The 14,765-nt window shown below is 42.7% G+C and overlaps 1 protein-coding gene across 6 annotated transcripts in view; it reads left to right on the top strand.

Moving 5' to 3' along the window:
• Positions 1-4,276: 4,276 nt before the first annotated feature.
• Positions 4,277-14,765, top strand: part of DIP2A (disco interacting protein 2 homolog A) — a 111,917-nt gene continuing 101,428 nt past the window's right edge. For 5 of the 6 annotated variants that reach the window (XM_073646746.1, XM_073646751.1, XM_073646747.1 and 2 more), the window contains exon 1: positions 4,277-4,645. In XM_073646746.1, the coding sequence (XP_073502847.1) occupies positions 4,555-4,645 (91 nt within the window). In that variant the 5' untranslated portion in view covers positions 4,277-4,554. The remainder of the gene's footprint in view (positions 4,646-14,765) is intronic. The other variant, XM_073646752.1, reaches the window with a different exon arrangement.

Genomic DNA, 14,765 nt, shown 5'->3' with positions numbered 1-14,765 from the left:
TATATGATCACACTATACACTACAGTAAGCATGAAAGTAACCTATTTTCCAATTTTTACCCAAGAATAGAAAAGATCCATAATAATTAAATACATTAGTTTATTAAAACGACAAAGTGTATAAGGGAATGACTCAAAAAAGGAACACAAAATACGCAGGGCGTATAACATATGGTGAAGAATTAGGTATATGGCGAAGAATTAGGTATATGGCATAGTGTCAGATTAAGGGTTGACAATATATGTTACAGACAAGAGGTCTATTAAAAAAAAATCCTATGATTCCCCTTTAAGGCGTCTCCTTAAACTATAGATAAGCCTTCACCCCTGTGCCCGAGGTGTAAGCAAAAATTCAGGTTGGTACAAATTACCTAAAGCTGCAGTATTCACCAAGGCACAGGGAGGGACTGGGCGTTGTGTCCCTTCACACCGACGCGCGTTTCGCCTCGCTTCTTCCGGGGGCTTGAAAGATACAATGGTCTTTCAGTGAAAATATTTTTATTTTGTTTAGATTTTAAGTGAGTAAAACTTTTGTAATATTATTGTGTAGAATGGAAAATATACACACATTAGAAATGAACTAACCACTGAGTCACCGTGGGCAGCACTGTTGCTTTGCAGCGCAGGGGTCCTGTGTTTAAGACCCACCAAGAACAACAGCTGCAAGGAGTTTGTATGTTCTCCCCGTGTTAGCGTGGGTTTCCTCCCACACGCCAAAGACATACTGATAGGGGATCTAGATTGTGAGCCCCAATAGGGACAGTTATGACAGTATCCGTAAAGCGCTAAGGAACATGATGACGCTATATAAGCAAAGCATAATAATAATAAAATAACTATAGTACATTCTACACTACCATTCTTTAGCAACAGTAACGCTCCTTTTACAATAGGCCGTTAAATGACGGACAATGGGCATTTGATTACTGGCTTTTTTAGACAGGCTGACCAACATTCAACACACACCGAAAGATCATTAATATGATTTGATCTCTACGCATAGAACATTATAGGCAGCACAGTGCCCCGTGTGGACAGTATGGGCTGCCAATAACTGATATTTATGTGTGCATAAACATTATAGCACCGACAAACTAGCGTTTTGTTTTTTGTAGGGTAAATCAAAGCAGCCTGTTTACTGAGGCTGATAGTCAGGAATGAGTATTCTTACATAGTGTGCTGATGGTTGGCCTGTGTAAATGGACCATAACTGGACCTAAACAATCAGATCCACAGCGTTACATGCAAATTATGATGCAAAATGCAGAGGAATAACAGAAGAAATATAGATGCTACATTGGGTTAGTACACTTTCAGTGAGTGAAATGAAGAGGGAGGAAAAGACTATTGCCCATGGTGCTCACCATGATAGGTTGTGCCACAAATAGGCATAATGATATTAACCGATATGTAAACAGAAGAATGCATCCGGTACCCTCATCCCTCCAGATCCTATATGCCAAACCAAACTCGTATAGGAGAAGATGATGGTCGCCAATAACCGAAACCCAATTCTGAAAATAGCAATAACCAAGTGGGACAGTCATCCAAGGAAAAAGAATTCTTCCTGTCTCATAGAATCATTTGGGCTAGGGCTACACTGACACTTTTTTGTATTGCTACTGATTGATTTAGCTACAGCTGCAGACAGGCCAAAGCAATACACAGAGTTGTATACAATTGTGGGGACTGCAGATGCCACTTAATATATAAAATCAATCAGTAGTGCTACAAAAAGTTGTAATGTAACCCAGGCCTTATTGTAAACTTTCCGACATGTTTCTGGGAAGTTGGCCCTCTTTATCATGTTAACAGAAAGCAGAAACTTAACTTGATAAGGGAGTCCTAGTTCCCAGAAACAGGTTTGATTGGAAAGTTTACCAATAAATATTTGAATGACATAAGATTTCTTCTTCCTTGGATGATTGCGCCACTATTATTGACTATTCGGATTCCATTATTGGTGACCGTTATCTTCTTCTACGTTCCAGCCCTAACAAGCTTGGCATCTTGAATCTAGAGGAATCATAGTAACATCTAGATTATTCTGTTAACATGCTGATTAACTTAAGATGCAATTGTGGGAATACTGTAAATGTGACATGACCTCGTTGTTCTCCACAAAAAGTGTCCATATCCTTTAACGTATTCAGCAATTTGTGCAATGCAGCTTCTGTGCGATCAGACTACTTTGGCTATGTGCCCACGATCCGTAATGGCAGTGTTTTGGATGCAGCTCACCTGCACAGTATCCAAAACGCTGCGTTCTACAGAAGCACAGTGGATGGGATTTATAGAAATCCCATGCCCAATGTGCTTCTATATGACGCCGCGGGTTTATGTCTCTGCAACAGACATTTCCACAATAGAATGTATTGGATGCTAGAACTCTGCATGTATTCAATGAACACATGCGGATTTACCTGTGTGATCAAATACAGCGCTTTGGACACAGCAAACATATGCTGCGTCCAAAGCGCTGCAATAGCCTGATCGTGGGCCCATAGCCATAGACTACACCCCACTTGCATCAGAAAGCATTGGGCACCCTAGAACCAGTGGCACACTTACCGCCTGCTCTTCCCAAGACCACGTTTGGTAGGTGCTAACCAATACACTCTGGGAACACACAAGACTGAGCCAGGCGTCGGTCAATTTAGTCCTTCCCAAAGTTATTTTTAGATGCTTAAACTTGTCTTTTTTTTTACCTATGTGATTTGTGTTACTACCACATAACAGAACCCACTGCAAATCAGCAACTAAGCAGGTAATACCAAAACCCTCCACATTTAAGACTTGGTTCTCACCAATAAGGGAAGGTCTGGATCACAGGTGTCTTTCCTCCTTTTAGGCTACGGATGTCCCTCTTTTGCCCCTTTCCTGATCTCCCAAGGTTGATGGAGCCTAAAGGGGTATTTACACGAAGATAATTGTGAGCGACTGTTAAAAAAAACGCTTGTTTCACAATTCTCCTGTCATTTAAACAGGCTGCCAGCACCTGATGAAGGAACAAAACGCTGCCCACTGGTATCCTATGCCCACAGAGCAATCTAGTATTTATTGTGCTTTGGTTATATAGTGCCATCATATCCCACCGTGCTTTACAGACTTTATCATCGCTGTCCCCATTGGGGCTCACAATCTACATTCCCTATCAGTATGTCTTTGGAGTGTGGGAGACACAAGAATCCAGAGGAAACCCACACAAACACAGGGAGAACATACAGACTCCTTGCAGATGTTGTCCTTGGTGGGATTTGAACCCAGGACCCCAGCGCTAGTATACACACCTTTTGCTTTGGTCTGTCTGTATAAACAGGTATTCAAACGACCGCTGATTGGTAAAAGTTCACCGATCTGCAGTTGCATCGTGCCACTGGTTGGTCCACCTAAACCAATGATTTCCAAACAGATCATGTTTTCAGGATTTCCCTAGTATTGTACAGGTGAGAGAACCTGCGGCAAGTTCTGCTGTCTTGATAATTCCATCACCTGTGCAATACTAAGGAAACCCTAAAAACATGACCTGTTGGGGGTCCTGAGGACTGGAGTTTGGGAAACACTGACCTAAACGGACCCCAACTCTGAACAATGAGCTCTGAAAGGGGAGATGTTTGCTTGCCCAGAGTCACACTTCCAACATGCGAGGATGCACCACCAAGCCCCGAGCCACGGGGGGGCGACCACCAAGCCGCGAGCCACGGGGGGGGGGGGGGGGGGGGCGGGGCGGCAACCACCAAGCCACGGGGGGGGGGGGGCGGCAACCACCAAGCCCCGAGCCACGGGGGGGCGACCACCAAGCCGCGAGCCACGGGGGGGGGGGGAACAACCAAGCCGCGAGCCACGGGAGGGGGGGGGGGCGACCACCAAGTCGCGCGTGTAACCACCATCTATGAGAACCGTCCACTGGTGCTCGGCCTCAGGTGCCAGGGAAGGGCCTACAGGCTCCCGGATGTGAGCAGTGGCATCTCTGCCAGCCCTGCACCAGCCAAAGCTGCTACTTCGTCCATCCGTTCCGTTTCCTGCACTGACTCAAGCTCACATTCGGGTGACGCGCTGCCGGCGTCTATGCTCAGCACGTGTGTGGCCGTGTCTTTTTCCATCCAATTAGATACTAGCGACTTACGTTGTAGCCAATGAGGAAATGACCGGGCTGTGACGCATATGCCGGCTTGTAGGCGAGAACGCGCGTAATGGGCGTGTCTAGCGGCAGTTCTCAATGGGCATTGATGACGTTTTGCGCCACGCCCCTTGTTGTTACTAGGCAGATTATCAACTCCCATAACATTCACGCCCCCTTTTTTTTCGACTGCGCGTTCCCGGACCGCTCCCAAGCGCGTTCCCGCTAGCCAGGCCGGTCCTATAGGGATGGGAGCGGAGGCAGAGAGAGGAGAGGCCTGAGCATAGCAGAGCAGTGAGGGGAGAGAAGCAGCTGATCCGCCGGAGACACTGAGGACCGGGCAGAGGCCGACGGCACAGCACGGGCTGAGCTCCGGGTATGCGCTGTGGAGCACCGCCGCCGCTGCCTGCCGCTGTATGGGCGTAAGACACTAGGATGGCGGAGAGAGGGGGATGTGCACTCCTGGAGGCTCTGCCCGTGGAGATCCGGGAGAGCCTGGCGGAGCTGGAGCTGGAGTTATCGGAAGGTAGGAGCCTGAGAGGCGGCAGAGCCGGCTGCGGAACTACAAGTCCCAGCACCCCAGCAGCAGCCTCTGCCTCCTCGGCATGCTGGCATTTATAGTTCTACTTTGTACTTGACATAAGGTATCATATGGCAGAAATGATGGCACTGTACCCTGCAAAGCCCAAGTGTCAGCAGCTCCAGCACACTGCGTACTGTAATGCAGAATACGGGGCTGCAGAGGAGCAATGTATGGAGGAAACCCGGAGAACTCATCATGGCTGTATACAGTGCTCCCTACTGGGATCAGGGACCGCTCTGATACACGGCTGCAGGGCCTGACAACTCTCATGTGTGCAGCCTGTACTCTGCAGGCAGTTTGCAGTCAGTGCTCCATGTAGATCAGCAGACGTACAACCCTGACTACTCATCATGGCAGTATACAGTGCTCTCTACTGGGATCAGGGACTGCTCTGATACACGGCTGCAGGGCCTGACAGCTCTCATGTGTGCAGCCTGTACTCTGCAGGCAGTTTGCAGTCAGTGCTCCTTGTAGATCAGCAGACGTACAACCCTGACTACTCATCATGGCTGTATACAGTGCTCTCTACTGGGATCAGGGACTGCTCTGATACACGGCTGCAGGGCCTGACAGCTCTCATGTGTGCAGCCTGTACTCTGCAGGAAGTCGGCAGTCAGTGCTCCATGTAGATCAGCAGACATACAGCCCTGACTACTCATCATGGCTGTATACAGTGCTCTCTACTGGGATCAGGGACCGCTCTGATACACGGCTGCAGGGCCTGACAACTCTCATGTGTGCAGCCTGTACTCTGCAGGCAGTTTGCAGTCAGTGCTCCATGTAGATCAGCAGACGTACAACCCTGACTACTCATCATGGCAGTATACAGTGCTCTCTACTGGGATCAGGGACTGCTCTGATACACGGCTGCAGGGCCTGACAGCTCTCATGTGTGCAGCCTGTACTCTGCAGGCAGTCGGCAGTCAGTGCTCCATGTAGATCAGCAGACATACAGCCCTGACTACTCATCATGGCTGTATACAGTGCTCTCTACTGGGATCAGGGACCGCTCTGATACACGGCTGCAGGGCCTGACAACTCTCATGTGTGCAGCCTGTACTCTGCAGGCAGTCTGCAGTCAGTGCTCCATGTAGATCAGCAGACGTACAACCCTGATTTCTGAGTCTCCGGTTTCCCGGTGATGTGACGTGCTGTATGTGGGTCCAGCTGTGTTATACCGTACAGACGTCAGCTGTGCGATGAGCTTTACTATCTGCCTAACAATCTACTTGTGTAAAGGATTCAGAAATATGACTTTCTCTGGGACAGACCTCTTCCTGGGTGTAGTTTTTCCCTGATGAAAAGTCTGGAAAAAGACAAAAATGAAATCTATATTCAGAGCATGTTTACCTGTATGGTGGTGTTGTGACACAGGTCTGCACAGGCCTCTACAGTACCGCCATATACCTTGCGTGTCATACAGTATGTGTGATTGCACATCAGGCTGCAGTGGCCAATGCCATCATTACCCTGTTAGGCTGAGCCCCTTCCCCCTCCGGCACATCACAGTCACACTGCATTAAAAATGGATTAAAATATTAAATTAGTTTTCTTTAAAGAAGCAGTCCTAGGAAATGTGCTCAAACCTTACTATGGAAGCTTATACATTTTCTTCTATATTGCATAGAAAAATCGGCAGCAAAATTGTAAGGAATTGGGCTTGTTGCAGTTTTATATGGCTTTCCACCATAATGTGTGAAAGGGACTGCATGACTACCATGTAACATCTGGCACAACAGTAAGAACGATACATGACGACCCTAAATGTTTAGCAGAACAATGACCCGAATAATGAGGAAACTGGGTAAGAAAGTTCTGCAGAATGATAGTATTGTCCCGCGTGTAATGGCCCCATATATCTTACCTGTCAGTGGATGTATTGACACTCGGCCTTTCTGTTCTAGGATTTTCTGCGGGCCAGCAGTGCAGTTTATCCTGTTTATTGATAGGATGACATCTCCGCAGTCGGCTGTTTTGTATACCGGGGTTCAATGATGATGACTGTCTGAATGAGTTCTGTCACTATTTCATGAATCAAAATAATTGGTTTAATACTGATAATTTTTTCGAATACGTTATTTTATTTTTTTTCTTTTCAATTGACATTATACCGTACTACGTGTCCTTATGTATCAGTAGTGACAATAATGCACATTCTGCTTTTTCATCACTATTGCTCCTCTCTATGATTGAGTATGCTACAAAACTTGTCCTTACGACTCTTTGTTCATTGCTTTATGGTGATTCTAGAAGTTTAAAGGGGTTGTCCATGACTCGTACAACCAGCTCTGAATCTCTGTTTCCCTCTTGTAAAATAATAACACTTATACTAATCAACGGTGTCGGCGCCATTCTAGTGGTGCCAGCACTGGCCCTCCCGGAACTCGCATGACATTGTGTCACACTATCCCTATGGCCAGTCAGCACTGGCTTCACTCTCTCTGCCTTTCGACAAAGCAAGACATCCGGGGAAAGTGAGCGCTGCTGCTCTCTGACTTCCTCTGGCTGTTCGTGATTCGTCCAAAGTTGGGGAGAGTAAAGCCGCCACTGATTGGCCACAGAGATTGCATGACATAATGTCACACAATCCCCAGGAGAGCCAGTGCCGACACCGCTGGAAAGGCAGCGGAGGAGAATATAGGTGTTTATTTTACAAGGGGGAAACATAGGGTTTGAGAAGGGGTTGTCTGAGTAATAAACAACCCCTTGAAGGTGCGCTATTATCATGAACGATCTTTCCTAGGAACATTCGTTCGTGATATTTGTACTTTAATAGGCTGCCAATGAACAGATAAAGCAGTGAAATGGTCTTTTTTTTTAGCTTGCTTAAAAATCATCGTTCTCGGCAGCACATTGTCCTGTGTGCACAGGACACGTGCTGTCAAGAAAAATGTGCACTGAATGATCAGTATTCCTGCATTTCAATAGCTCCTCTTCATTTCTGCTTGATTGACAGCAGAAAGAGGCTGTTGTCCGTAACGTCATCTATGCTCTGAGTCTTGACCAAAATTTTGCTGACCTGCTGCTCTTCTTTTCTCCCTAACGTGATGTTGATATGTTCCCTTTAAATGTATCTATTGGGTTTCATAACCTTCTTGAGGCCAAAAGACACGTAATATATAAATTTACAGTGGTATTCGTTAGGAGAGTATACCTCCTGCAGAAGGGTCAAATTCAGTGTGCACAGAGCCAAAGTTGGGTTATCAAAGCGCCAGATATTCCAGCTCTTCTATGTGCGGTTTGGTTTTCATAACTTGAGGAAATGTAAAGTACATTTTTTGGACGGGTGGGGAAACTTTTGTAGGGAAATGAATGTTGGAAAGTTCTGTCTCTTGAGAATGTATTTCGACTCTGTCTGCAAAAAATGTCTATGCATGAAATTTATATTAAAACAGAACAGAATTCCATAAACTTAAGCATGAAAAGTATAGCAAAAGGAAAGCAAAATCCATCCTCTTCTGTGTTAGCTCATCCTTGTTTTACTTGCTGACCTCTGAAAAATTTGAGGCTTTTTATTTTTTTTTTATAAAGGATCCATTGTGGAGGTGTAGCCTAAGGCTCTGGACATCCGGTTTTCCATAGCAAGACCGGTATTTCGGGGGAGCGCCAAAGTCATGGGAGAATTACTAAATATGTTGTGTAATTATTTGTAGGTTTAATGCCATCACACACCACTAGAAACCAGGCTTCTTCAGCACATTAAAAATGTGATAACATTTTTTTTTAGTAAGTTTCTATGCAGAGATGTATAGTCTTAGGCTATGTTCCCACTTGGCATTTTTACAGCATTTTTTTCTGCAGTAAAAACTAATTATATTTGCTGCTGTGTTTTTTTTTTTGTTTGCAGGTTTTTGGGTGCAGAATGTTTGATTTGTCTACAGTACATGTAAAATGCAGCACAGATATTGGGCTATGTTCACAAGCAGTGGTTTTTTTGCAAATATTTTTTTAATACAAATTAAAAGCTGCTTTTTACAGTACCAACAAAAGCTGAGATTTCAGAAACTTCATGGATACAGTTTTTGTTTTTTTCTGACTGAATTTGAGAACTGCAAGTGTTTTTTGAGAAACTGAAAAAAAATGCTGCAAAAAATGCAATAATTGGTTTTGCTGTATTTTCGGTGAATAAAACTAATTTTATTAAACGTGTACTGTAGACCAAGCACACATGTAATCCATGCCACGAAAAAAAACGTTGCAAAAAATGTTGGGTGTAAATATAGCCTTATTGCAGCATTTTTGCACTTTCTCATTACTTTCAATGGGTAAAAAATGCCGCAGCACTCTAATTCAATCAGAAAAGAAAAAGCTTTGTGTGCATGAGATTTCTGAAATTTCATAGCTTTTGCTGGTACTGTTAAACGCTGCTTTTCTGCAGGAAAAAAAAACAGCAATAAAACACTGCAAAAATGTCATGTGTGAACATAGCCATAGACTGTACTATTGAATAATTGAAATCATGATATATCCACTTTTATGTCCGCCTGCGTTTTTTAATTCCGCTTTTAATTGATGATGAAGCCGGATACGTTACTTAACAGAAGCAAGCGGCATCAGAAGGACCCTACTGATCATAGAAGATTCTGTCTGGTTTCCATTACTGTGTCTGTTATCTTATCGGGAGTAAAAAAAGATTTGCATTGGGATCACCGGATTGAACGGGTTTAGTATTGTTTCTTCTGTTATTTTTGGACTTTTCCCTCTCTTTTGAACATTTATTTTAATCCCAGAAAACACCCTTTTATGAGTAAGTTCACATTGTGCATTTTATGGCCATACTTTCTGGGTGATAAATCCAACGCTATGTCAGTAGCAGCCAATCAGACGAGATTTTAGCAAAAAATTTAAATCAAAGCTGATTTTTTTTATCAGCTTGTCAATTTATGCTGCAAATTATTACTTTAGTTTTCACCCCTTAGATGAAATCTGCAGCCAAATGAGACCTGACACAAAGGTGACGCAAGGCCATTTATACACGCACAGGGAAAAAGGAGGCCTCTTTGTCAAAACTGTGACGTTGGTGCCATTGCCAATAGCAACCAATCATATTTCAGCTTTCATTTTTCTACAGCAGTTTAACGAATGGCTGTTTGCCATGGAAACCAGGACAGTTTTTAATGTTATTCAATGGCGTAATTTACCAACACTGTCCATGTTGTCTGTACCAACCAATCAGCGCTCAGCTTTCATCATTTTCAGAGCAGTTTAAGAAATGAAAGCTGAGCGCTGGTTGGTTGCTATGGACAACAAGAACAGTTTTGGTTTCTGAGGCCGATTGTGTTAATAAATGAGGTCCTAAGGGTGGAGAAAATATTACAATTAAAAGTCTGCCTTTACATATGTCAAGGAGGAATTGCATTACACAATAGAAACCATCATTTTACAGACATTTAAGCCAGTATTTGGTGTAAACGAAGCCCCAAAATATTGCAAATTGTGTAAAAATGGACAAAAAAAATTACAAATTGCCCAATTTTTTGTTTGACCAATATTGATAACAGTGGGCATGGGGTACCTGGAAAAGGGGCCTGACCTACAACCTTTAAAGCCGATATATTAAGCGTTACACTGGAAAATGTTGAAAATTTTGGCTCGAATCTGCAAGTTCCTCCAATGATTTATTTATTTATTTAAGGTGTGTGTGTGTGTATATATATATATATAATATGTATATATACAGTGGTGTTCAAAAGTCCTGCATAGGCGTGAAGAAAACTATATATTTCATACTTCTGCATCTCTACAGTGAAACTGGTGGAACATATATGTTTTTGTAATCCCTCATTGTATGCCATACTCATTTTTGAATGTCCCAAGTGTATAAATTGTTATAGTATGCGCATTTTTGATAATTTTTTTTACAGCATAACCATACCTACACCAGAACAGTGTGTAGAATGGTGAACAGGTTTCTAAGTTCATTAACTTCCATTGCAAGTTCACACAAACTTAAATTTAACTTTTTAAGATTTATTATTTTTTATTTAATTCAGAGTCCTGAAAAGGGCCTTTGGAGTGCATCTTTAGCTTCTAATACTTTATTGGCCAGCCTTTGCTCTTGAGCACCAACTTGCATCTCTGTGGCTTTGAGTGAACAAGCTTCTGCAGATGTTCACGAGTGATGATGTGGTTCTAGGCCTGTATCAGAGACTCAATCAACTCTCTCTTGGTCCTTGGCTGTTTTTTAGATATCTCTATTGATACCTTGTGCCACAAATTTTCAATTGGATTGAGGTCCGGGGACTGGGCTGGCCAGTCAATAGTAGCCACCTTGTTCTTTTTCTTTTCCATTCCGTTACTGTCTTAGCTCTGTGACAAGGAGCATTATCATCCTGGAAGATAAAATCCCCTGAAAACAGGTGTTGAGCAGAAGGCAGCATTTTCTTATTAAGGATGTCTATGTATTTTTTTGCGTTAACCATACCCTCCACAATATGAAGCCTTCCAACACCATTGGCTGCCATACAGCCCCAGACCATTACTTTCATCGGATGTTTCATAGAGAAGCTCAAACACTCTGGCTTGTACTCTTCATGTGGAAACCTTCTCGCATAAGACTTGCCATCATTTCCTAAAATGCAAAAAGTGCTTTCATCACTAAATAGCACTTTTTCCCACTCCTCCTTCCTCCATTTTGAATATTTCAATGCCCCCAGTTTTCGCCTTTGTCTTTGTATGGCCTTGCACCCTCTCAATACTGCTTCCAAACATCTCTTCCTAACAGTTGATGTTGATTCCTCAATATTGCTCTTTTCTTGCCATTCTCGCAGAAGCTGAGGAGAGGTGAGCTTTCGATTGGCAAGGAATGTTCTTATCAGTACTCTATCCTCCCTTTTAGTTGACTTTCTGGGCCGACCAGATCTGGGCCTGTCCTGGGTAATTCCAAGCTGCTTATGTTTCTGCAAAATTCTTACGACTGTACTCTGATTACAGCCGACCTTCCTTGCGATCTGGGGGCCAGTATAACCCTCTTCATGTAGCACCACAACTGGCACACGATCCTCCACTGACAAAAATCTGAAGGCTCCCATCATAAAGCTCTACAGTATGATTCACTAGATAGACCAACAGATAAAACAAAGAAACAAAGCAGCAGATGTGATGCAATGTAATGGAATGTGATTGGCTGCCATATCCAGGTTATGATTGGTCACAATAACCTCATCTGTGATTGGCTAATTTTGGATCTGAAGCTGTATAATATTTAGTTGTGCTTTCAATTCCCATATTGTTGCAATAATTTCAGGCAAAACTGCTTCAAAAGCTAAAAATATTACAGGGAGAGAATGCAAAATTGTATTCTGAACAAAACCATATATAATATGTCATATTAGCATCGAAGATATTAGACAGAAAACATTTAAAACTTGAAAAATCAATTTATCCTATCCCTATGCAGGACTTTTGAACACCACTGTATATATACACACACAGAGTGGTCCAAAAGTAGGTGGACAGAAAGTGTAATAAGGTTATGAAGGTGGAGATTTATCAAACTTGGTGTAAAGTGAAACTGGCTCAGTTGCCCTTAGCAACCAATCAGATTCCACTTTTCATTCCTCACAGACTCTTTGGAAAATGAAAGGTGGAATCCGATTGGTTGCTAAGGGCAACTGAGCCAGTTTCACATATCTAGTTTTCACAGATCTCCCCCAAATCTGTTTTCTTTTCAGATAATTCAGATAACACATAATGGCAAATAATTTAAATACAGATCAAAGAAAATGGATTTTAGCAGAGTATTGGAAATCTCAAAATGCTGAAACTATTAGAGCAAATTGGGTTGAAACATTTGGTACTCAAGCCCCAAAGAGACAAACCATTTACCGCATTTGTGACAAATTCAATGCCACTGGCTCAATCCTTAATGCTCCAAAAACTGGTCGACCCAAAACAGTCTGTACAGAAGATAATAAACAACTTGTTGCTGAAACATTTGTTCAGAGTCAAAAAAAGTCACCAGAAGAGCCTCTTTGGAATTGGGAATTTCACGAGCTTCTATCATGCGAATCCTGAAATCTATCGGGTGGAAAGCTTATCGTCCACGTCTAATTCATGGTTTATTGGAGCATGATCCAGACAGGTGGCTGCAATTTAGTGTTTGATAAATCTCCCCCTTCATAACCTTATTACACTTTCTGTCCACCTACTTTTGGACCACCCTGTGTGTGTATATATATATATATATATATATATATATATATATATATATATATATATATATATATATATATATATATATATATATATATATATATATATATTTAATGTGTGTGTGTGTGCAGTACAGACCAAAAGTTTGGACACACCTTCTCATTTAAAGATTTTTCTGTATTTTCATGACTTTGAAAATTGTACATTCACACTGAAGGCATCAAAACTATGAATTAACACATGTGGAATTATATACTTAACAAAAAAGTGTGAAACAACTGAAAATATGTCTTATATTCTAGGTTCTTTAAAGTAGCCACCTTTGGCTTTGATGACTGCTTTGCACACTCTTGGCATTCTCTTGATGAGCTTCAAGAGGTAGTCACCGGAAATGGTTTTCACTTCACAGGTGTGCCCTGTCAGGTTTAATAAGTGGGATTTCTTGCCTTATAAATGGGGTTGGGACCATCGATTGTGTTCTGCAGAAGTCAGGTGGATACACAGCTGATAGTCCTACTGAATAGACTGTTAGAATTTGTATTATGACAAGTAAAAAGCAGCTAAGTAAAGAAAAACGAGTGGCCATCATTATTTTAAGAAATGAAGGTCAGTCAGTCTGAAAAATTGGGCAAACTTTGAATGTGTCCCCAAGTGCAGTTGCAAAAACCACCAAGCGCTACAAAGAAACTGGCTCACATGAGGACCGCCCCAGGAAAGGAAGACCAAGAGTCACCTCTGCTTCTGAGGATAAGTTTATCCGAGTCACCAGCCTCAGAAATCGCAGGTTAACAGCAGCTCAGATTAGAGACCAGGTCAATGCCACACAGAGTTCTAGCAGCAGACACATCTCTATAACAACTGTTAAGAGGAGACTTTGTGCAGCAGGCCTTCATGGTAAAATAGCTGCTAGAAAACCACTGCTAAGGACAGGCAACAAGCAGAAGAGACTTGTTTGGGCTAAAGAACACAAGGAATGGACATTAGACCAGTGGAAATCTGTACTTTGGTCTGATGAGTCCAAATTTGAGATCTTTGGTTCCAACCACCGTGTCTTTGTGCGACGCAGAAAAGGTGAACGGATAGACTCTACATGCCTGGTTACCACCATGAAGCATGGAGGTGGAGGTGTGATGGTGTGGGGGTGCTTTGCTGGTGACACTGTTGGGGATTTATTCAAAATTGAAGGCATACTGAACCAGCATGTCTACCACAGCATCTTGCAGCGGCATACTATTCCATCCGGTTTGCATTTAGTTGGACCATCATTTATTTTTCAACAGGACAGTGACCCCAAACACACCTCCAGGCTGTGTAAGGGTTATTTGACCAAGAAGGAGAGTGATGGGGTGCTACACCAGGTGACCTGGCCTCCACAGTCACCAGACCTGAACCCAATCGAGATGGTTTGGGGTGAACTGGACCGCAGAGTGAAGGCAAAAGGGCCAACAAGTGCTAAGCATCTCTGGGAACTCCTTCAAGATTGTTGGAAGACCATTTCCGGTGACTACCTCTTGAAGCTCATCAAGAGAATGCCAAGAGTATGCAAAGCAGTCATCAAAGCAAAAGGTGGCTACTTTGAAGAACCTAGAATATAAGACATATTTTCAGTTGTTTCACACTTTTTTGTTAAGTATATAATTCCACATGTGTTAATTCATAGTTTTGATGCCTTCAGTGTGAATGTACAATTTTCAAAGTCATGAAAATACAGAAAAATCTTTAAATGAGAAGGTGTGTCCAAACTTTTGGTCTGTACTGTATGTGTATATATGTATGTATATATGTGTATATATGTATATATGTGTACAGTACAGACCAAAAGTCTTACAGTGTTACAGCGATTGGCCATAGTAGTAGGCAGAGTCTCATGTACATGTGGGCTGTCACAGCACTGGCCCTGCCTTTGTTC

This window comes from Phyllobates terribilis, unplaced genomic scaffold (genome assembly GCF_046119375.1).
Source record: "Phyllobates terribilis strain yellow unplaced genomic scaffold, ASM4611937v1 Scaffold_9__5_contigs__length_417890890, whole genome shotgun sequence".
Taxonomy (NCBI): Eukaryota; Metazoa; Chordata; class Amphibia; order Anura; family Dendrobatidae; genus Phyllobates; species Phyllobates terribilis.
Note: the sequence above shows the minus strand (reverse complement) of the source record. Positions and strands in the feature narration are given on the sequence as shown.